A 23,137-nucleotide genomic window follows, 5' to 3' on the forward strand; every position below is an offset into this window, starting at 1 on the left:
TTTTCATTCACAATGACTAATATGGAAATATTTTGCATGACTGCACATGTTTAATCTCTGTTAAATAGCTTGCCTTCTTGATGAGGAAAGAGGGGAAGGAGAGGAAAAAGAGAATTTGAAACTCAAAGTTTTAAGAAATAAATGCTAAAAATTGTTTTTATGTGTAATGGGGGGGGGGAAATATAAAAAAAAAAAAAAAGATGCTACCTCCATGACCCACTGCCCAGCCATTCCCAAAGTATCTGGCCCTGGGTTGGTGGCTCCAGTTTATTATCCCCCAGTAATAACTATCATCCCAGATGTTTCAGGCATTCTTTGTTAGACTACACAGCCTACCACATTAAAAAAAAAAAAAAAAACAGATTAAAAACACAATCTAAGAAAATGCTCGGTTATATAGTCAGAGAGCAAGGAGAAAATGCTACAAAAACAAAAGATTAAAAGAGAAGCAAATTATTGGGATAGAGTCCCTTAGCAACTAGGAAAAGCCCAGAGAGAAAAAATGAAAGGCACGCCACTGGCACAAAAAGAGTCACAAGATTTTCCTTTAATTACCTTCTGATTTAGGACTAGGAGTAGATGCAGGAAACTGGTAGGTAGGAGAATAAGGATTGTCTTCTGTAGCAGAGAAAAGCAGTGGACTTTTGAGACTATCCACAAGGAGGGAGAGATACTGACAATTCCGCTGTTGGCTATGTCAAGTAATTTTGTTATCTCTTTTAGTGTTATTAGAACACATGGGTATCACATTTAAAAATAGATTAATGAATTAGAAAGGATTCAGTCATTTTAGAGATCACATCATGCAGATCAGTGAAATTAAATTTTTGTCAACAGAAAAACAATTTAAAAAAATCAAATCTAAATGCCAAATCTTATTCCTAAAAATAAAAATAATAAATAAAAAAGCCCAGAACTATAAGAATTAATATAAGGAGCAGCAAACAGATAAGCTTATGTCTAAGCTTATGGTACCTTCAGATTTTTGCTGGATTTCTGGAAGTTCTGGGAATTTGTAGGTGGGGAAATAAGGATTTTCTTCAGGAGTGTCTACACAGAGGCGTGAATTTTAGAAAAAGAATAGAGGAAGATATAAATGGAGAAAATGAGTGGCTGAGAATCCATACATATACAGTTTAGAAAGATTCCTGGAATTGAAGAACATACTATATTTCAGTTAGTAAGAGCCAAAGAATCCTAAGTGCTCTTGGGGGAAAAGTATTCAGTCCATTTGTCTGAATTATAGATATGCCCAAAGAGATGGTGAGAGAAATTCCAACTTCCATTAATAGCCAAGAACAGTTTCAAGCTTTTGCTACTTTTATAGGTTCCAAAATACAACACCAAATAAATGATAGGTAATAAAAATGTTTAACATACAAATATACTTACATCATAGCATGTTTCATAAAGACATTCATTTTATAAATAAGGCAAATGACCAAATTCCCAATTTGCCAAACCCTAGAGAGATCCCTAGTGACTGGGGCAGAGAGACCACATTGTTCAGAGCCTCTCATTTTGGATTGAGTTAATAGCACAGGGACTCAGAGTACTAGTGGGATGGGTGTCCCGCCATCCAACACTCCATGTAGTTCATGCACCTGTGATTCTGCATCTGGGCAGTGGCAGTGCCAGGCTCTAAGCCAACAGCTCAGGATAGAAGCCAAGAGACCATGACCACACCCAATGGTCTAACAGCCACTGGACTGGAAGTCCAGGGAACAAAAAGTGTTCTAATTCTGAAGGGACTTGTGGTTGATCACAGAAAAACAAAGGGATGAAACAAGGATATCTTAAGCATACAAGAATATAGTACCTATTTATTTACAGGAAAAATTCTCATACATGGACATCTTGGTAAGGGGAAATAGAGGGTATCCCAAAAATTTAGTGCAGTTTAAAACTAAGCTTATTGAAGCTTAAAACTGCAATAAAACTGTTGGGGCACCCTATAGCAAAATTAACATTTAAAATTTTTTTGTTTGCTAGTTATTAATGATATTAATGACAATTATGATTCTTATAAGCAGACTATTTCAATGCTGTAGAGGCAATATAAATTGAGATCCAATTCTGATATACACTATTTATAAAACAGCTTTCATGATGTCTCATCAATATCTGGGATACAGATTTGATTTTAGCTATGTGAAAGAAGGATAGAGAATGGCCAACAATTGGAAGACCCCATTGGGAAAGAAGGTGCATTCTTGCCTGTCATTTTTTTTAACAACACATGAGAAAATATGGCAGAGATTTGGAAAAGTTCTGCATATGGCACCATGCTGGGGCTCTCTCAGCAGGCTGGCTATCAGACTTGGAAGTGAACCTTCTCCAACTGGAGTGGATTCACTGGGTATTCTGGTGTGTGAATTCAAGTCTGGTTCCTGAGGCAATTTGCCAAGAACCATTTCTCAGCTTGAGATAATTATAATTAAGAATACAGGTGATAATTATACCAACTTCCATGCTTTCTGAAGCACTTGGTCACAAATTCAAACATAGGTCGCCAAGAGGGATGCTGGATTGGAGTAAATAAGAATGGGGATTCAAAATCTCTAACTGTGAGAATCCAGATAACTCACTTAACTGAGTCTCAGTTTCGCCATCTGAAAAAAACAGGGGTATAATCCTGGATATGGCAAAAATCTTAGTGCAGTTTTAAGGTATTAAAACTTAAAATTGCATTCAGATTTTGGGGAGGTCCAGTGCTTGTAGTACTTACCTCCCGGTGCTATTGTGAAGCTCAAACAAGATAAAGTAATTAAACCACTTTGCATGCTTTAAAACACTATGTAAACAGGGATAGGGACTGGACCTATGATTTCATTAATATAAGTAATTCCCAGATATGGAAATTTTCTATATCAAAGCAGTTTGGTAGCTTTTCTGCCATCTACAGTCATCACAGAATGGCCAGGTACATCAAGTGTCTGACGATCACATAGCCAGTATTTGTTTGCATCAAGGCAAGACTAAATCTTTTATTATTATTATTATTATACTGCCTCACAGTACATAAAAGATGGTTACTATTATTATTGTTATTTTGACTAAGTAGGAGAGGAAACAGAGAAGTTAAAAAAAACTCCTCTTTAGTGACTGAGCCAGGACAAAACCCAATGTATTTTGTCAACAAGACCAATGCTCTTTCTCCACTTCCACCCCCCCCATGGCTATTCTGGCTGACATACAAGAGGAATATACAAGAAAAGGACCCAGAGCTTAGCTTTCCACCAGTAGGTTTGTATTGGGGGCTGCTGTGCAAGCTTAGCCTTGCAAATACAACCTGTACCCCATAAGTGACTGAGAAAGTGGACTTTACAGCAGAACTCCAACTCCAAATCTGAAGCAGTTACAAAAATAATTCTTCTCTCCAGCTCCAGAGATGTGTGGATGCATCAAGGCAAACAAATGCTTAAACAGTTAGATGCTTAATTTATAGCTTCTGAACCAATGGAAAGCTGTAGCCTAATCATTACAATCAAAATATCACTAGAGAGAGTAACCAAATTAAAATCAATACCTCTATTAAGTTTGTGGATCTGTTTGAACATTGTCTTATACCAGTCTTTGGATCTCTCAGTGTTCTAGATGAAAAAGAAAGAAAGAAATGTAATCAAAATCTTATGGTTTAGAATTTTTATTGCATAAATAAAATAAGATACTACAAGCAAGCTGGAATATGTGATAAACAAAGCCAGATCTATCTAAATAGCTTTTCTTAGCTTGATGATTTACATTTAGACCTTTATCTTGATATATTTCTTTATATTTTGGATTTTCAATATAAACAAAAATATCTTTCACAAAAAGATATATTTACAGTCTTCTTTGTCAAAGCTTATACTTTTAATTTTTTCTTGTCTTATTGCTATAGCTAGCATTTCTAGATCTATAATTGTTAAGGAATGTCAGGGGTCCCCTGAACTTGTCCTTTTGATGCCCTATTTTCCAAAAACCCTGGATCCAGAGCATGAGAGGGCCCTGATGTGTCAAGGAAGAATTCTCTTGTTAATAATAATAATAATGATGATGATACTTTCAGGTTATTCGAAGGATTTTACAAATATGATCTCCTTTTATCCTTCCAACAACCCTGGGAGGTAGGTATTATTATTACTCATATTTCACAACTAAGAAGACTAAGGCAGACAGAGGCTAAATGAATTTCCTAGAATCACACAGTAAATATCTAAATCTAGAGTGGAACTTAAGCCTTCCAGACTCCAAATCTAACAGTCTATTTACTGACCCACAGTTAACATCAACACTACCTCCCCAAAACCAAACTATAGTGAGATATCATGGAGAATAAGCTCCAAAAAGGAAGAAAAGTAAAATAGGGTCAGCATGGTAGTTGTCTTCTTGAAAAGCTGTAAAGTGGAAGAGCAGTGAATTTATTCTATTGGGCATAAGAGGGAGGAACTAGGAACAATCAGATTGAAGTCGCCCAGAGGCACATTTAAACCTAGTACCAAGAAAAATTTCCTAACGATTTGGTACCACTGTAGATATACATCAATCTGAGAAATTCTTCCAATTCCATGAATCCTTCCTTGAATGCCCCAGTCAGAAATTATCTTTTTCTTCCTTAGAACTTTCAGAATACCTTTTATATATCTCCTTGTCTTATATACTCAAAATATTCTGTTTTTGTCTTATGATTTACTGTTTTTTTATCTCCTCCATGAAATTATCAATAACTTAAGATAGGAACTAATTCTTATTTATCTTTTTTTTCTGTATTATCACTTAGCAAAAGATGCTATGTTGTACACAGAACGAATGCTGTTAAATAAAGAAATTCAGAAGGTAAAAGGATTCTAGATGTATTCTGTGTTTATGGATTATGGATTGAATTATAAGAAGACATGGAAATAATCATGCTGGACCACTTTGTAGTTAGCCATGAAACCATATTGTAGGTTTTCTTAATTATTTTTCCTATCATACCTACATAGAAACAGATAAATGCAAATTATATATGGAATGTGTGTATGTGTGTGTAAAACTGGTGCTATATGTGTTGTACTAAATTTGTTTTAAGCCTTGGCTTAATGGTGGTTTTTAGAGTGGTACTCATACCCTTAGTGGGATGCCTACTTCATCCATGGAACCATCACTTAGGCACTGAGGGCTCTTAACCAATTTTCTACTTTCATCCTTTACTGTTTTGTCTGGTCGTGTGTTAAGCTGAACACCTTTCTCCCACGTTGGTGCTGAGTCTACTTTCTCTTCATTCCTTCTCTCTGGTACGGGATCTAGAATTAAAGGGGAACTGTATTATTATTTTCTTCATTATGAATAATTCACAATACCTGATCTCAATCATAAATGAGATATAGGGAAGCTGAACAACTTGTTCCAGATCTTTTGAAATGAGACAATACATGGTGTAACATTGATGTCTGAATATTTATATTCTTGTATTTCTTAGTTTAATTTATTTTATCCAAAGGTTGAAGAATTAGGCACTTACAGTAACTAGAAGAGAAGCATTTCTACTAATTATAGTCATATTTAATTTCCTTGTGACCTTCAATAAACTGATTGTTTGGTTCTCAAGCATCCTCTTAATCACTGACATTGTTTTTTGTAAAGGAATTTCTCCCTTAAGTCTATTGCAAGGATGTCTAAGGTTTGGGACAATTATTTAATCTGACTCATGTCAACAAAGAGAGCTGTTTTTCATCCATGAATTACGGTAGATATGAAAATAGCCTAAAAATTAGGGTTTTTATACAAATGTGAAGTATTAATGTGAAATTTGAAATGAGAGGACCTGGGTTCTAATTCTGACTTGAACATTTATATAATTGATAATCAAGCTATTTAACCTCTCTAGCCCTGATTTGGAATTGAAGGCAGAAATAGAAACAATAGAGATGGAATCTACAAGGTGACAAATTTAGGCTTGATCTAAGAAATATTACTAGCAGACTGGGCCGTCTAAACTACAATCAGTGGCCATAGGAGAGAGAGTGTTCTTTCTATTGGAGGTCATGGTGTAGAGCCTGAACTGCTTCTCAGTGAAAATCTAGACATTTTTATTCAGATATAGGTTGGACCATAAATCTTCTGAGTTTTTTTCCCAACACTGTGATACTTTGGGGAACTTGAAGTGCTGGCAAAATACCTATCTCTGCTCTTAATGTTGCAATAATGAGCATTCTCTTCTTCCAGAGTAGAGCTCTCTAAAAGTGTGCACCTAGAAACATAGGCTCCTTTTATACTTTTAAATTATGTCTCATCAAATAACCTGCTTGTAAAAGTCTTAATCTAATAGGAAAACATTTTGGGAAATGAATAAAAATATAGCCTTGTATGGACAGAGATACTGCTAGTGATTTTAACACTCTAGAAAAATTTTACAAAACATGTCAGTGGCAAGCAGCATCAAACAAATATAATGTCATGAACCATGTGCTCAAATCAGCTTTTTAAGACAGAAAATGGCACGTGAAAATATGTGACTAGGAGGAGGAATCATTTTGGACAGAGCTATTTTCTTATTTCTTATCTTTTTAATTATTCTTGCTAATGATGATGAGGTCAGTCATTTCTACTATGGAAAAATGTTAGTTTTTTAAAATTTTTGTGCCCTGGGACAAAGCCTTAGTTGCCTACAGTAGTGATGGTTATGTATACATGTAATTCAGTAATCCCCTATAACTCTCAGGCTGAAGAAATTCAAACCTCTTAAAAATGAATAGAAAATGAGTAGAAAGGCAGCCTTGGTCTGAAAGCTCTCTGGCAAATTTGTTATTATGTTTCAGAGGGTCTTCTACCTTTTAAAAAATCAGTTTAGAGTAATTTCTAGTAGATGCTCCATTATAATTTTACATATTTTAGAATAGAGTAAGATAAACTGAAGGTCAAATTGTACTCTCCACCAACACACAGTGAAAATCCAACATAACACCCTTTGTTTGCAATTCAGGAGTTTAATTATAATGTGTATTTTTTGTATTTATGATAGAAATCCTTCAAAGTATCCAAAAGAGTCATCCCTGGCTTTATCCAGTACTCTTTGTATTCACTAGAAAAAAATCAGTTTTTAATTTTTTTTTAAAAGTGAGTTTGTTTCCATATTTACTTTCTTGATCCTGGGAAAGGACTACAAATGCAAATGCCATAGGGCAAAGGTTGGCAATGTTTTATTCCAGGAGGGCCTACTGTAACCATTTTCAGCTTGATCTTTCCCCTTAGAGATGGCCTTCTAAGGCAGCATAATTCCTTCTCTTGGCCCATACAGACTGGAGGAGCCTCCTTTTCCCTTGATACCACATTCTCTCACATATCTAGGCAGACAGTTGCCTTAGAGAATGAGAGAGTTATCCCCTAAATCCATATGGCCCCTAAACATTTCTGGCAACGATGATAAACGAATCTTTGATTCTTTTCCTACATAAAAGATGATCACAGCAAGTACACATGAGAGAAGTACAAATATACTTTTCAGGCCTTCTCCTGATATGTTTTTTCATCATATCCACTCTCAGAATTTAAGAATATTAACCATGGTTTCCTTGAAAAGCTCTGCCACTGTATGTGGGCTCAAAGACCAAACTTGGAAAGCTGAGAAAGACGCCAGAGAAAAACCACCTTCTCACAACTTTCTGATACCTCTGAGCTGTATGTTAGTTTTTATTTCCTAGTTTGGAGCCAGGAAATAGGTTGGGCTTTGGATAGTAATATGAAGATGGGCAAAGCCAAAGTCAAATTAAGCATGATTATAGCTCAGAATGTGGAACAGATGTGGGGCAAGGCTTATATTTAATATTTAGAGAACTGTTGTTTCTTTGTTCAACATATTATCTTATTAGTAGCAGCAGAGTGGGGTTAAAAATAAGTGGAGATAACCCTGATGGAAATCATCATAAAAAATTCAGAGCTGGAAGCTTTGGGGACTATCTAGTCCAATTCTCTAATCTGAGAAGATGATTTAAAAGTTAATTCCTCCAAATGTAGCAAGTCTAGATTTATCATAATCTGGTTCTACATTTTCACTGGTACCTCCATAACTCTACTGATTTTTTTTTACTTTGACCCTGATTCTCTGTGATATGGGTTTCATTGCCAATAGTCAAAAGACCAACTGAACATTTTTGATACCTGAAGAAGGCACTTAATTCTTAAACCAATGGTTAGGGAATATACTTTGCCATGATGGTTTACTGTAATTACAAAGATTGTTGTGACTATTAGATTGTGTTAGAATCTGGAGAATTACTTTAAAAGCAGGTAGCTAGGCACTAAAAGTGAAGGGAGCTTACAACTGCCCCTAAAAAGACTGTTATTACCACATTATAAGAGAACATCAGGTTCTTTAAATGATGTCAATAATTGGTAAATAGTAATAATTAGTAGTCAATGTTTGTAGCAGTTGATTTTTATAAATGGAGTTAAGTGTGGGCAAGACAGTAAGTTTGCAAAAGCAAAAATAAAAGATGGTAAGTTTCAGGCTGAGAGAGATATATAAGTACTAGAAAACTCAGAGTGTGTAAAGTTAGAGAATGTGAAGTAGGATTCCAGTACAGATCTCACTAGTCAACAGTAAGATGATCTGCTAGGAAAAAAAATAACCCATCTATACATAGTAATACAATTTTAATTCCTTATAAATAGGTACAAAGATACAAAAGAATATTTTAAGAATAGTTCAGTGTAGTCTAGGCAGTGTACTGGGTTGCCAATGGCACTGTTTGAGAGCTGAAAGAGAATGGAATGCTTTACCCTAGCAGAAGGAGCATTTGAAAGAAAAGAGGGCAAAGGGGATTACTACTTACCTGTTAGATTATTAAGGCGCTTTTGTTGTTCTGTAATAAAAGAAGAAAAATGGAAAAAGTGAGTGAAACATATGATACATGAAAGGCAAAGATCTGATGTCAAGTTATTCTGTTCCAAAATTACCCATCCTTTATTTTCAGATGCCAAAATGAAAAACAATCAAAAATGACGAAGTACATTTTAAAGGAGGTAATGTTCAAATTCTGACAACTATCTTCAATATGTACTTATAAACACTACTATGTGCCAGGCACCATGCTAAGTATTGGAAGAACAAAGACAAAATGAAAAACAATTCCTGCTCTCAAGAAGCCTGCATTTTATTGGGTAGATACTTCTATAAATGGAATTAATCAGGAGATTCATTGATGAATTTGTCGAGTATTTCCTCAAATGAATATGATAAGATTATAAAGCATCGATCTTGCTGTGGTCCCTTGAAGAGTATTTACCATGAAGGTGAATTCAGACCATTGACACTTTACAGTTTAGACTTCAGAGACTGAGGCTGCCTCCTGATGACTAGATGACAGAGGTTCAGGACCATGGATTGCCACTGGAGGACAGTGTCTGACACATAGTAGGTGCTTGGTAAATGTTTCTTGACACTACTTGAATGAGGAACTGCTCTCTTCATAATCTATACAATGGAGCTGTGATTACTCTTTCCTGTACTTTTCCTTTGGATGGCCAGATCATACTGTCCTTCCTGTGAGCAGAAAAGGATGATTTTCAGGAGATGCACATAATGGCAGTCACAATCTTGCCCAAGAAAGTCTGAGAGGGGAGTTTTTGGACATCCACTTCCTAATTAGCTTCTTCTATTCTTTCTGGATATCATCGGCCTTGGAGATAACTTTGAGGGTAACCCCAAGTTGATAAATTTCTGTTTGGAGAACTTGGCCTTTCAGAAGAAAAGGGTTTCCTTAACAGCATGTTTTTCTGAAAAAGAAAGCTCACCAATAGAATATTCCTGTAGCTGATATCTCATGAATGGTCAGAAGATATGCATCATTCTAGCCCTCCATAGTATTGCTGTAAATTGCTTAGATGCGGCAAGTCAGAGGAGAAAGGGATTGGTTGCCCATTAGTCCCCCAAAGTCCCTTCACTTTCTAGAAGTGCTTGAGTAGACTTAAGAATTCTTGGAGTCTTATGCAATTTCTTTAGTAAAAGTAAAAAGTAGACCCCCTACTTAATTCCTGAAAGTGTTAAGTGAATATAAAATACCTACATTTGGAAAATCTAGACATGAGTCTAGATGTATTTTACATCTAGATGTAAATGATTTTACTGGAGAAATCCAGACAGGAGCATAAGAAACTAAGTAAGCAAACCCTCTCAGTTCAGGTCTTCAGGAATGAAACTCATCCATAGGAACTCAGAATTTTTTGGAGGACCCTAGACTACAATTGATACCCCTGTGGAGTATTCTAGGTACACATACAAGTAAATGAACACAGAAATAGTGGATATCTTAAAAAATTGTTAAAGTTGGAACAATCATAAAATAAATATAAAGCACACACCAGATTATAGATACTTTATCAACATTAAGAAAGCTTTCTACTTGCCTCTGCTCCTACCCTGATCATCAACTGACATAAATAGCAATAATTTTAGGAAGTACACATCTTGAGGAAATACTACTTGATAGCTATATTCAAAATTCAACAAACATTATGTTCCAGAGAGTCAACATCTTATAATAGAAAAGATGAAAAGATACTAGATTTAGATTTTTTTTTTTTTGTTGTTGAGGTTAAGTGACTTACCTGGGGTCACACATAGATTTACATTTCTTAAAAAATGAAACCTGAGTTTGAATGTCAAGTGTCACTAACCTGTGTAATAATGAAGCAAGTCATTTGAGCTCCCTGAGACTTAGTTTACCAAATTTTTAAAATGGAAAAAGTTGTCTTTTCCCTACTCAGAGCCTCTTCCTAGGACTATTGGAAAGAACCAATGAGAAAGTGTTGATAAAATTCCTTGTGGATAAAAACATTGTTATTATTGAGATAGAGATAGAGAATAGGTTAGCCAGCCAGCTAGGCAAATATTGTTCTGTTTTTTGTGAAATGCCTTTAGAATAGAATATCTGGATGGTATGCAGTATTTAAGACTGTAATTCAGAAGCCCTGGATTCCAATCCCAGATCTGTCACTGTTGTATAAACTTGGGAAAGTTCCTTCCTTTCTCTGAACCTCAGTTGAATAAAGGATGAATTGGATGGTCTCTAAGGTCCAGTCTAGATAAAATGTTTTTTAATTCTGTGATTATGAGAAAGAGCAAACATTCCATGTGGCTATTTCTGTTCACTGGAAGCTTAGAACTATTTTGTGAAATTCAAACAAAGGAAAGTTCAGTGAGCATGGCCAAAATATTCATAGATTATACACCAGCAGAACTGAATTAAAAGGAACTCTTTCTTTTTAAGGGTGGGAAGAGAAGACATCTTATTTAGAATGATTAAACTAGATTTCAGAAAGTGGGATAAAGATATAATTGCTTCAAGGGACACTGAAGAAATTGTTAAGAAATTATGTCTATGAGTAGGGTATGTGTGGTAGAATATAGCTGCCAAGCTGGACTGATTCCAAAGCAGAGCTAAGGGCACCCTACTGACATAATCCCCATTTATAATTCTTTTTTTTTTTTTTTTTAAAGGCCTGGAGATAATGGTTCTCAAAATGGTTAATAATATAAATTTGGGCCCCAAATATTCTTATATTTTATTAGATTGTGAGCTCTTTGAGGACAGGGACTGTCTTTTGCAATTTTTGTAGCTCCAGGACAAAGCACAATGACAGGCTAAGAGTAGGCATTTAAAAAATATTGATTGACTGATTGGCTAATGTTCATCTCAACACTTTCTGTCCAGTGAGTGTATGACTTGAAGCAGCTAGATGGCCACATGGATAGAGTTTCAGACTTTGAGAGTGGAATATGTGAATTAAAATCTTCCCTCAGCTACTAGCTGTGTGACTCTGGGCAAGTCACTGAATCTCTGCCTGCCTCAGTTTCCTTATTTGTAAAAATGGAGATAACAAAAAGCTCCTACATCACAGAGTTATTGTAAGGATCAAATGAGATAACAAATATAAAATGTTTTTGCAAATCTTAAAGATGCTATATAAATACTAGCTATTATTATTTTTCTACTGCTTAAAACAGTGCCTGACACATGTTATTGTTGTGTGGTGGATAGAGTGCCAGGTCTGGAACCAGGAAGACTCATGTTCCTGAGTTCAAATATGGCCTCCAACACTTACTAGCTGTATGATCCTTACTTAATTGTTTACTCAGTTTCCTCATCTGTAAAAATGAGTTGGGGAAGGAAATGGTAAAACACACTAGTCTCTTTGCCAAGCAAACCCCAAATGGAGTCAGGAAGAGTTGGACATGACTGAAAATGTATAAACAACAGCAACAAAACCCAATAGGTTTTGAAGAAACAAGACTGGGCTATTTCCATCTTTTCTTGAGTTTTACATCTAAGCTCCAGGAGTAGATCTCAGGCTATAACAAAAGTCTGATTTCATAACCCTAAATGGTCTCTCCTCGAATCCTAGCTTTGAGATGGAGACAGGAACCAAAGAAAACCTGTGTGAGGAGGTTGGAAGGTTTCATATATTCAAGGCAGAGACAACAAATATCACAAGGAATTTTGCTATGATGGAATGGTTTCCTAACATAAGTGGGGGTGAGAAAGTTGGTGTTTCTGACTCATGAGTCAGTCTGCTACATGAAAACATTCCTGAAGAAACTGCTTCCCCCTTTGGGCATTAACTTACTTCTCCCACTTGAGTTAGTTTAGATAAAGAAGAAAGGATGACTTAGAAAAATTTACAGGAAACTGCTTGTTTCCTTTTTTTCTTCAATAGCAACATTTTTTTTTTTTTGAAAGGGAATGTGCTTTTACAAGTGCCTACTATGTGCCAAACACTGTGCTAAGTCCTTTACAAATATTATTTTATTTGGTTATCCTGGCTTCTAGGCTTAACACTTTGTTCACTGTGCCACCTAGTTACCTAAAGCAGCTTTGCAAGTTTTTTTCCCCCACTTAATATTATTTTATTTTTTTTCTGATTATTTGTAAAGATAGTTTCTGACACTCATTTTTGTAAGATTTTGAATTCCACATTGTTTCTACTTCCCTCCTTTCCCTCCGCAAGACAGCAAGCATTTTGATATAGCTTAGACATATATGGTGATTTTAAACATATATCCCTATTAGTCATGTTGCGAAAGAAGAATCAGAACAAAAGGGAAAAATATGAGAAAGAAAAAAGAAAAAAGTGAAAACAGTGTGCTTTGATCTGTATTCAGTCTCCATAGCTCTCTCTGGATGTGGATGGCATTTTCCATCCCAAGTCTATTAGATTGTCTTGGATCACTGCATTGCTGAGAAAAGCTAAGTCTATCATAATTGATCATCACACAATCTTGCTGTTATTGGGTACAATGATCTGGTTCTTCTCACTTCATTCAGCATCAGTTCATGTAAGTCTCTCTAGATTTTTCTGAAATCAGCTTGTTCATCATTTCTTATAGAACAATTACATTCATATGCTACAACTTATCCAGCCATTCTCCAACTGATGGGCATCCCCTTAATTTCCAATTCTTTGCTGCCACAAAAAGAGCAACAGCAACATATTGAACATCGAAGAAAGTCCTATTAGTGTCAGCAGAACTTCTGGGAAGAGACTGCTTTACTAGATACTTTAGAGTAGGGGTAAGGGTCCTGTTTTTTGTTTTCTTCTGTTGAAAGTACTTGATAAACAAGAGGGGGGAAATAAGCTTAGAGCCACCCTTAAGTAAAAAGCAGTCTAATTTAAGGTTTTGCTATTTCCTGTTTGATTAGATAGATAGATAGATATAGATATATATGTGTAGATATATATATAGATAGAGAGAGACATAGAGATAGAGACACAGAGAGATAAAGACAGAGAACATTTCACTCAAGTTATTTTTAAAAATAACTTTTTTTAACTTTTAACTTTAACTTTTTTTCTCTCATAAAATGCTAGCCAATAAATATGTGATACTGGTGGATTTCTGCCTCACCTGTTAATACATTAAGAGCTAGAAAGGATCTTAGAGGCAATTGAATAAGGGCTCAGGGGATAGAATATTGGGTGTGGAATCAGGGAAGACCTGAGATCCAATCCAGCCTCAGATGCTTCCTAGCTGCCACTTAATCCTGTTTAGCTTAGTTTCTTCTTCTGTAAAATTAGCTAGAGAAGGAAATGTCAAATCTCCCCAACGTCTTTGTCAAGAAAACCCCAAATGAGGTCACAAAGGGCCAGACACAACTGAACAACAACTCCTCACTTTAAGTCTGAGACACTGAGAGATTTGATGGCTTGCTCAGAATCACCATGTCTGAGGGAGGCAAAAGAGAGGGAGAGCAAGGCCAGCCTCAGATATAAAGGTCCTGAATATTTGACACCAGAGGAAATTACCATGGTCATTGAAATCCTGGTGAAACATACTTTTTGCACTGGCAAATAGCTACTTTACCATTCTTTTCAAATTCCAAGTTATAATTTAGAAAGAATAGTTTATTTTCCAAGGGCATTCTGAAGGGATGTCTTAGAAATATACTTTGGAACCTTGGGGTTTCTTGGATCAACATGTCAAATTATTGCTTCAGAGTTCTTCAGACGTCAAGGGCATGGAAGGCTCTAGTTTAAGTGAAAATCTTATAAATTGCACCATTAAATATGTCCAGAAGGATTGCTTCATATTGTCTAGATGCCGATCAAATGGAAGAAAGGGCACTGAGAGCAAGCTTCTGACCTCTCCACAATGATCTAAGATTTAAATTATTATTTTTTTTGGTTTGTTTGGTTTTTTTACCCATGAACAAGTTGTCAGTGTGTAGGCTCTCCTACACAGTGGTTGAAAATGAGGCAGAGGAAAGAAATAAACATTTATTAAGGATCTATTATGTGCCAGACATCGTGATAAGCCATTTACAAATATATTATTTGATCCTAACAACAATCCTAGGAGGTGAGTGCCATTATCATTATCCCTGTTTTACAGTGGAGAGAAAATTGAAGGAGATAGTAATTAAATGACTTACCCAGGGTTAAACATCTAAGTCAGTATCTGAGGTAGGATTTGAGCTCCTATCTTCCTAACTAACTTCAGGTGAGCATTTTGTCAACTATTCACTGAGTCACCCAGAAATAAATATTTTAATATCTTTTCCTTTAAATAAACATAATTACGGTTCTCAGTACCTCTTTTCCTCAAATATGTCCCTTAAAATTGAGTCTGCCATGTATATCCTATATCAAATTGCTTGCCTTCTCAATTTGAGGAGGAAAGGAGAGAATCTGACCCATTCAAAGTTTTCAAAATGAATGTTAAAATTTTTTACATATAACTGGGGAAAAATAAAATACTAAATACATTTTTAAAAAAACATTCCCCAAAAAAGTAAAAAAGAAAAATGCATCTGAAGCTTTATGAAGTTTTGCAGGCCCCTTGCTTGGAATCTTTTTGATCTTCTTTTAGAAATAATTTGATCAAATTTAGTGATCTGGTTTCTCTAGCTACAGTAGATTTGAAGAAGGATATTTTTAAGGATTGGGGAAACAGAAACAAGCATATGCACAAGGACAACAACAATAAATAGCAACTAATAACATGACTCAAGAAAGGAAAAAGGAAAAATGACAGACACATTAATTCAAAAAGAAAATTAGCTTATGGCCCAATAGTTGAAACAAAACCTTCTCTACACAGAAGCACAAGCCAATCATCTCTGGACATACTGATAAAACACAGCAAGCAGTTATTGATACTGACAACTCCAAGTATTCCGAAAAAAGGTAAAGTTTTCCCTATATGCTGTTTTCATGTTCTATTTTAAAAGCCTTGAAATTAAAATTATAAAAAGGTTTTTGCCCCAAATGGTTAAAGTAAAAACAAAATTGTCAGTGGAATTTTTCAAATTGTCAGATTCACTCAGAATATTTTATTCTCCAACAATATTACATTAATAGAGCATTAGTTTTCTTAGATAGTCAAAGCATAGCCTGGGCGGTTCAGGATCTCAGGCAGTGCTCCATCCACTGTCCAACCTGTCTGCCCTATTACTGCTGCGCCTGCTGTCCTGCTATTCCTGCCACCACCATCACTACTACTATTATTAGTATTACTACTACTACTACCACCACCTAATTAATACCACTGTTGTTACTACAACTATTATTACTACAGCTACCACTGCTACTATTATTACTGTCATTACTACTACTAGTATTAGTACAATATTACTATTAAAACTACTATTATTGTTAGTAAATAATCATATTTTTATTAATAAAATAACTAGCATTTCTATAGGGCTTTAAAGTTTACAAAACAAACACTATCTCATTTTACCTCATAACAACTGTAGGAGATAGGTACTATTATTATGCCCATTTTACAGATTTACAAATAAGGAAATTTAGGTGAAAAAAGGCTTTTCACCATTTTTGTTCCATTCTTCTGTTTTATCTCCTGCTTATTAAGATGTGGTGACCAGAACTGAACACAATCCTCCATATGTGGTCCAACCAGAACAAAGAGTGAGATTGTCACTTACTATGCTGGAACCTAAGTCTCTCTTAATGTAGCCTAAGGCTGTCTTATTTATTTATTTATTTTTTGGCTGTCATCATACTCTTGACTCTTCAGTTAATCACTAAAATCTTCAGAACTTTGGATGAACTGCTGCCTATCTTTCTTCACTGTATGCTTGCACAGTTGATTCTGAACCAAAGTGAAAGACTGAATTTCCTCCTATCAAGGTTCATCTTTATGGGATTCAACTTAATGTTCTAAAATGTCAAGATCTCTTTGAATACTGACTCTGACATCTCAATGGCAGCACATCCTGTCGGTGCTATGTTGGGTTCCAGTTTTTCACTTGGAACCCTTCTTGAGTCCTGGAAACCGATTGAAGAAAACTTTCTGAACTCTTGCATGTGTCTCAGAGGATAACAAAGGGGGATTGGAGGATATTAAAAATAAGCATATAAATAAATGATAACAATAATAATAAATGAGAGCTGACAACATGGCCTCGAGAAAGGAGAAAGGGGGAAAAAATACTACAGACACAATAATTGCAAAAGAAAATTAGACTATGACCTATTGAGATATGAAACAATATACCGGGAAGAGACTTTCCACGCAATTTCCCCTTGTCCCCCACAGAGAACTTCATCTGATAATGTTTTTATTCATCACCCTTCCCAATCTACCTGCTCTGTTCATTCCTCTTCTCAGTCTGTGTTCAATCATTATCTTTCCCCATTTCCCCCTAATTATTTGTGGATCTGACCTAACACAGAGAGAAAAGTGGGGGGCTGATCATGGGCCCACCCTTTCCTTCCTACCTTGCCAGTGACTGAGCCTCTGATTCTGCAAAAGGTTGAGATTGGATTGGATATCTTCTGGGGTTTCTTTCAGCTCTAAATAAAATACTGATAATCTAACCCATTTTATATGGGGTGTAATGGGAGGAAAGGAGCATTTATAGAGTACCTATTGTGTACCAGGCACTGAGCTAAGAACTTTGCAATTTCTTCAATTGATTATCATCTTACAGAATAATCATCTCAAATATTACCTCAGATTATCACCTTTTGGGAGGTATGTGCTGTTAGTATTCCCATTTTATAGCTTTGTTTTCCAAACCTTTTCTTTCAGTTAATGACTCAGCAACTCAAGCTGACTTTTACCCTCACTTAATGTTCTTTCTGGCTACAAACATTAGAAAGAGCCATGATAATTGCTGGCATTTATACAGTGCCTAAAGGTTTGAAAAGAGCCTTACACACACACACACACACACACACACACACACACACACACACACACACACAGTAGGAAGTAAGGAGGCTTATTATTCCCCTTTGACAGATTAGGAAACTGAGGTTACGTGACTTGACCAAAGTCACACATCTATAAGTGCTGAGCCTGGATTTGAATTAAGAACTTCTTGATTCTATTCCATATTATATACCACTTGGCTGTTTCTAATTTGCTCCCTGAGAGCCATTTCTGCAAGAATAACTGACTGAATTAAAAAAAAAAAAAAAAAAAAAGGAAAGAAAGGAAAAGCCTGGTTGAAATAATTTAGCATTGAAATTAAACAGTGTTAAAGAGCATCTTTCTGGAATAAATCTAGGGGAAATGCCATTTCAATTCCTAACCAAGAGACCAGTAATATCAACTATTTAAAAGTCTGTTCTTGAGATAAAGTCTCTTAACTGGGTCAAAAGCCGTTATTCCCTCCTTAGATTTATTCTGCTATTCAATGTTGCTTTTATTAATTCTACTTATATATAGAACTGGAATGGAGAGATTATGACATTAAGAAAGTTAAGCTATAACCAGGGTTTCTTCAATGCTATGATTAACATTCTTAGGCCTAAAGAATTTTTAACACTCTATTCATGCTATCCTCGGGGAGAAGTTTTTCCTTAAACTAAATTAAGAGATTACAAAGAGGCTAAAAACAATCTTTGCTGCCTCCATGCTGGCATGGAGAATAGGCCACCCCCTTTCTTGATTTGACCCAAACTGCTGGGAATTAGAAATAAAAAAATCCTAGTTTATGAAGATAGTACCATAAATAGAGCTCAGAAGAAACCACTCATGAATTTATTAAGTTTGCATCTTTTCCCAAAAGATTTTTTTTTAAACTGGGTTATAAGAGAGATGCTAATGGATAGCTTTGAGCCTAATTATCCAAAATGTGTAATCCATTAATATAGATTACAATTATCAAAACAATTGCCCACAATTCAAAAATCATCACAGATCACAAAATGTTAGATCTGCAAGGGACTTCAAAGCTCACCCAATCCTGCCTTTTCATTTTGTGGAAGATGAAACCATGGGTCAATGTTTTGGTCAATTTCCCAAAATTATAAAGTTAGTAAATGTCAGAATTGAGACTCAAATCTAGGTCTTCTGACCCCCAAATTTATTTTTCTTTCTATTGTGCTGAATCAGTATATATCTTTGGGCAGTGTGCACCAATGGAAAGAATTATGGATATGGGGTTGGAAAATTTGAGTTCAAAGACTCACTTTGGTATTCACTACCAGAATGATCATGGGCCAGGCACAAATTCTCTGGGAACTAGTTTCTTCATCTGTTAAAATGAAGAGGTTAGACCAAAGTCTTCTCCAGCTCTAAATTAAATTAAATAATATTTGTAAATTACAATAGTATAGTGCTTGACACATAGTCATAATAAATATTTATGACTTCCCTAAATCTATGATCTTTTGATCCATTGATATATAAATATGGTGTTTATTTTAACAATATAATTGAATGATCTTCCCAATAATTTGTATCCTGTAATTTATAGGGTTCTGTCTGCATAGTCCTAGTAATTCCATTCCCTCTAAAACATCTGGTTAAATCATTAGAGGCTAAAAAAGAGCCCAAATTGATGATCTCAACTGTAAAGAAACCTTCCCCCAAGATGCTTATGCCACAGTCACGACTTCAAATTGGAACAGATCTGATGACTAATTATTATCAGAAAGCACATTAATATTCCTCAATATATTAAAGATGAATGATTTTGTCCACATAAATTCCCTTCCACTAAAACAATAGGCCCATAATCCCTTGTGACATCATAGACACCCTTCAAGAATATCTATGAATTCAAAAGATTTGGGAGGTGGGGGTGGAAAGTTATTACCTGTAGCTAACCTGGTCGCTGATTCTCTCCAAACTTAAGCTGATTCTTAGGTCAGCTGACTTAGAGTCTATCAAGGGACTCATCCTCAAAGCCTTCTCACTTGACAGGACCTGGCAGATCTTATGCTCCACTAAGCCTCGGAGACCCCAATAGCACATTCATACTACAATAAAGCACTCAAGTAGAACTTTGGAAGAACATCAGTTATACAAAAATGATTACGTTTGGTAGATATATCCTTTCATGCAGATGGACTATACAAATAACCCCATCCAACAAGTCAATTCCTTCTGTTACCAAGGGAAGTATTGTGTAGTAAATTCATCTTGGAGGGATCATTTAATATGCAGTTCTCAAAACAAGATAATTTATCAGAATCATTCAGACATTCTTTTACAGATGAGGTGACTGATAGATAATTCCTGCTTGCAATGTTAAGATCTGATATTGAAAACTTCCACCAGTCTAGCTGAAGACCTCAAGGTATAGGAACTGAATGAACCCCATATTGAATGATGTAGATTGAGAGTAGATAAAGTTATCCAATGTACAAAAGATACATAAGCCCTATTTTACTTCCACTCAGGTGAGTTCTCATTCTAACAGATTTTAATAGATGAGGGAATACATACCTTAGGAAATCAGTCCTGTTAAGAACTTGCAGGTTGGATTCTAGTGAAATGAGGATGTTGGGCCTTTTGTATTTAGGCAGACAAGACTAGTGGAGCCTATTGTTAATGTGCCAGAACAAATATTCATCTATGTTTTGGAGCCTATTCCAAGCTCCTTTTATGAGCCTCCTCCACAAGGAAGTGGGTTGGTCTTCCATCTGGACGGGAAACCAAGCCAGGCTCCTCAGCGTTTTTCAACAGAATGTTAACTCTGCTTCCCATTCATCTAGTATCTAAAACATGTGGATTCTTCTCACAGAATATCCACACTCAGAGTACTCCTCAGAGAGATTGACTGTGATCCAACATCTACAAAAAGTTCATTTTAGATTGCTGAGATCTGAAACACCCTCATATCCATGGTATTCCTTCATTGAGAGGAAGGTAGATGGCAATAGTATCTGATAATTGGACCACTGGAAAGCCATGACTAAAAAAAAAAGAATCCTGAATGTAATAATACAAGAAATAATTAAAGAAAATTGTCCTGAGGTATTAGAACAAGAGGAGAAAATAGAAATAGAAAAATCTTCCAATTACTACCTGAAAGAGATCCTGTGAGGAAAACTTACAGGAATATCACAATCAAATTCTAAACCCCCCAGATCAAGAAGAAAATATTACGTGCAACAAGAAAAAACAGTTAAAACATGGCAGAGCCACAATTAAAATCATACAAGACCTAGCAGGGACTACATTAAAAAACTTCCAGGTATTAGAACATTATATATTGAAGAGCAAAAGAACTAGAGTTGCAGGTGAAAATATCATATCCAGCAAAGTCAAGCAAAGTCCCACATAGAAAAAAAATGGACATTCAATAATTGTCATACTTTCAGGATTTTGTTGCAAAAAGATCTGAACTTAATAGAAAATTTGACAAACAAGATCCAAGAGAAATATGAGGTAAACATGAAAGACTAATTTCAAGGGACTCAATAAGGATGAACTGTTTATGTTTTATATGTGGAAATGTATACCATAAGTCTAAAATTGTCATTAATAATTGGGTACTTCAAAAGAAAGATTGGAGTAGAGATGAGTTTTTAAAAAGCAAAACCTTTCAGAGTAATTATGTTATATAAATGAGGTACAAGAAGAAGATCTGACACAGAAGAATTAGATGGGGAGGAGGACTAGTACTTCTAGAATCTTATTCACATTGGGAATAGGGTAAAGAGGAAACAATACATATATATCCAGAAGGGTATAAAAGTCTTCTAAATTTATAAAGAAATAAGGTAATAGAATGGAGGGGTATAGAGGGGTATTTAGATTGAAGGGTGCAAGATAAGTGTAAAGATTAATGAGAATGAAATAAAGAGGGAGAGAAAGAATAGAGGGAGAAGGTAAGTGAGGGATCCTTAGAGAAGAGGGGTATATTAAGAAATAACAAAGGGAGAAATAAAGCAGAAGAGCTAGCAGGGAAAAGAAATGAGATATATACATAATAATAATAATCAGGAATAGAATTATTAAGAAAAAACAAAGATAGTAATCCTTGGATCTCCAAGTTAAACTAAAATAGATTTAATCAAAAGAGAGAAAAATAGGGAAACTACAGACATATTAATCAATATTCTTTTAGATGATTTAAAATAACTAGATAGTATAAGGTTGGAATATTGCCGTGACGTAAAAAACAATGAGTTGGTAAATTTAGAAAAATATGGAAAGACTTGGATTTATGAAAGATGATGCTATCCATTTTCAGAGAAACAGAATAAACAAGCACAGTATGGCCTTATATAGATGCATATGAATGTATATGTGTATATATGTATATGATTATAGATATCTATGTATATGCATAGGTGTATATATGTATATGTGTATATATGGCTATAGATATAGATGTCAATATAGAGATCTGATTAATTGTAGCCCTTTTGGGGGAGGTAAGGGAGATGAAAGAGGAAAAGAATAAAGTAAAAAGTGCACAGCAGAGAACAAAAGAAAACCTACAAGAAAGCAAAGAAAAGATGGACAATGCTGAACACAATATGTACTATTTATTATATAGGCTTTCTTTGTACAAAACCTTGTTAATTTAATATAATCAAAATTATCTATTTGGTGTTCAATAATGAGTTCCAGTTCTTCTTTGGTCACAACTTCCTTCCTTCTCCAGAGATCTGAGAGGTAAACTATCCTATGTTCTTCTAATACGCTTATAATAGCACTCTTTATGTCTAAATCATTAGTCTATTTCAACCTTATCTTGGTATGTGGTGTTAGGTGTGGGATCAATGCTTAGTTTCTGATATAGGTTTTCTTGAAATGGAAATATTTTTATCCTATATTTTGAATCCTCTCTTACATTCTGCTGTGCACATGGCAATGTTTATTTTTTCTTTTTTTTCCTTCTTTTTACATTTTGTATTTAAGTTTCAATAAATAAATAAAAATTTTCAAAAGAACATGGTATCTGCTGTCAGGAAGAGCAGAAGATGTCCTCAGACACTTATTTCAACTATAAAATTGTTGTTCATTTGTTTTTCAGACAACTCTTCATGACCCCATTTGGGATTTTGTTGGCAAAGATACTAGCACATTTTGCCATTTCCTTCTCCAATTCGTTTTACAGATGAGGAACCTGAGGCAAATAGGGTTAAGTGACTTACCCAGGTTCACACAGCTCGTACGTGTCTGAGACTAGATTTGAATCCAAATAGATGAGTCTTTCTGATTCCAGGCCTAGCATTCTATCCACTGAACCACTGTTGTCAATTCTAAAGCAGCAAATACTAAATTATACTCTTAACAATGCTGAGCAATAAAATACTAAAATGCTAAAATAGTACCATCTACTTTATAGGACTAATATGGAGAACAAATGAAATAATATTTGTAAAGTACTTAGTGTGCTTAGTAGGTACCTGGCACATAACAGGAACCATATAAAGGCTAGCTATTATTAATATTATTATTGTA

General features: G+C 35.2%; 1 protein-coding gene across 50 annotated transcripts in view; it reads right to left on the reverse strand.

Moving 5' to 3' along the window:
* Positions 1 to 23,137, reverse strand: part of SORBS1 (sorbin and SH3 domain containing 1) — a 214,938-nt gene that overhangs the window by 82,817 nt on the left and 108,984 nt on the right. For 21 of the 50 annotated variants that reach the window (XM_031956125.1, XM_031956137.1, XM_031956113.1 and 18 more), the window contains 5 exons: positions 8,796 to 8,825; positions 5,092 to 5,267; positions 3,530 to 3,593; positions 976 to 1,050; positions 556 to 618 (listed from right to left, as the gene is read on the reverse strand). In XM_031956125.1, coding sequence (XP_031811985.1) covers positions 556 to 618; positions 976 to 1,050; positions 3,530 to 3,593; positions 5,092 to 5,267; positions 8,796 to 8,825 — 408 coding nt within the window. The remainder of the gene's footprint in view (positions 1 to 555; positions 619 to 975; positions 1,051 to 3,529; positions 3,594 to 5,091; positions 5,268 to 8,795; positions 8,826 to 23,137) is intronic. The other 29 variants (XM_031956131.1, XM_031956140.1, XM_031956118.1 and 26 more) reach the window with 3 other exon arrangements.

Source organism: Sarcophilus harrisii, chromosome 2 (assembly GCF_902635505.1).
Source record: "Sarcophilus harrisii chromosome 2, mSarHar1.11, whole genome shotgun sequence".
NCBI lineage: Eukaryota > Metazoa > Chordata > Mammalia > Dasyuromorphia > Dasyuridae > Sarcophilus > Sarcophilus harrisii.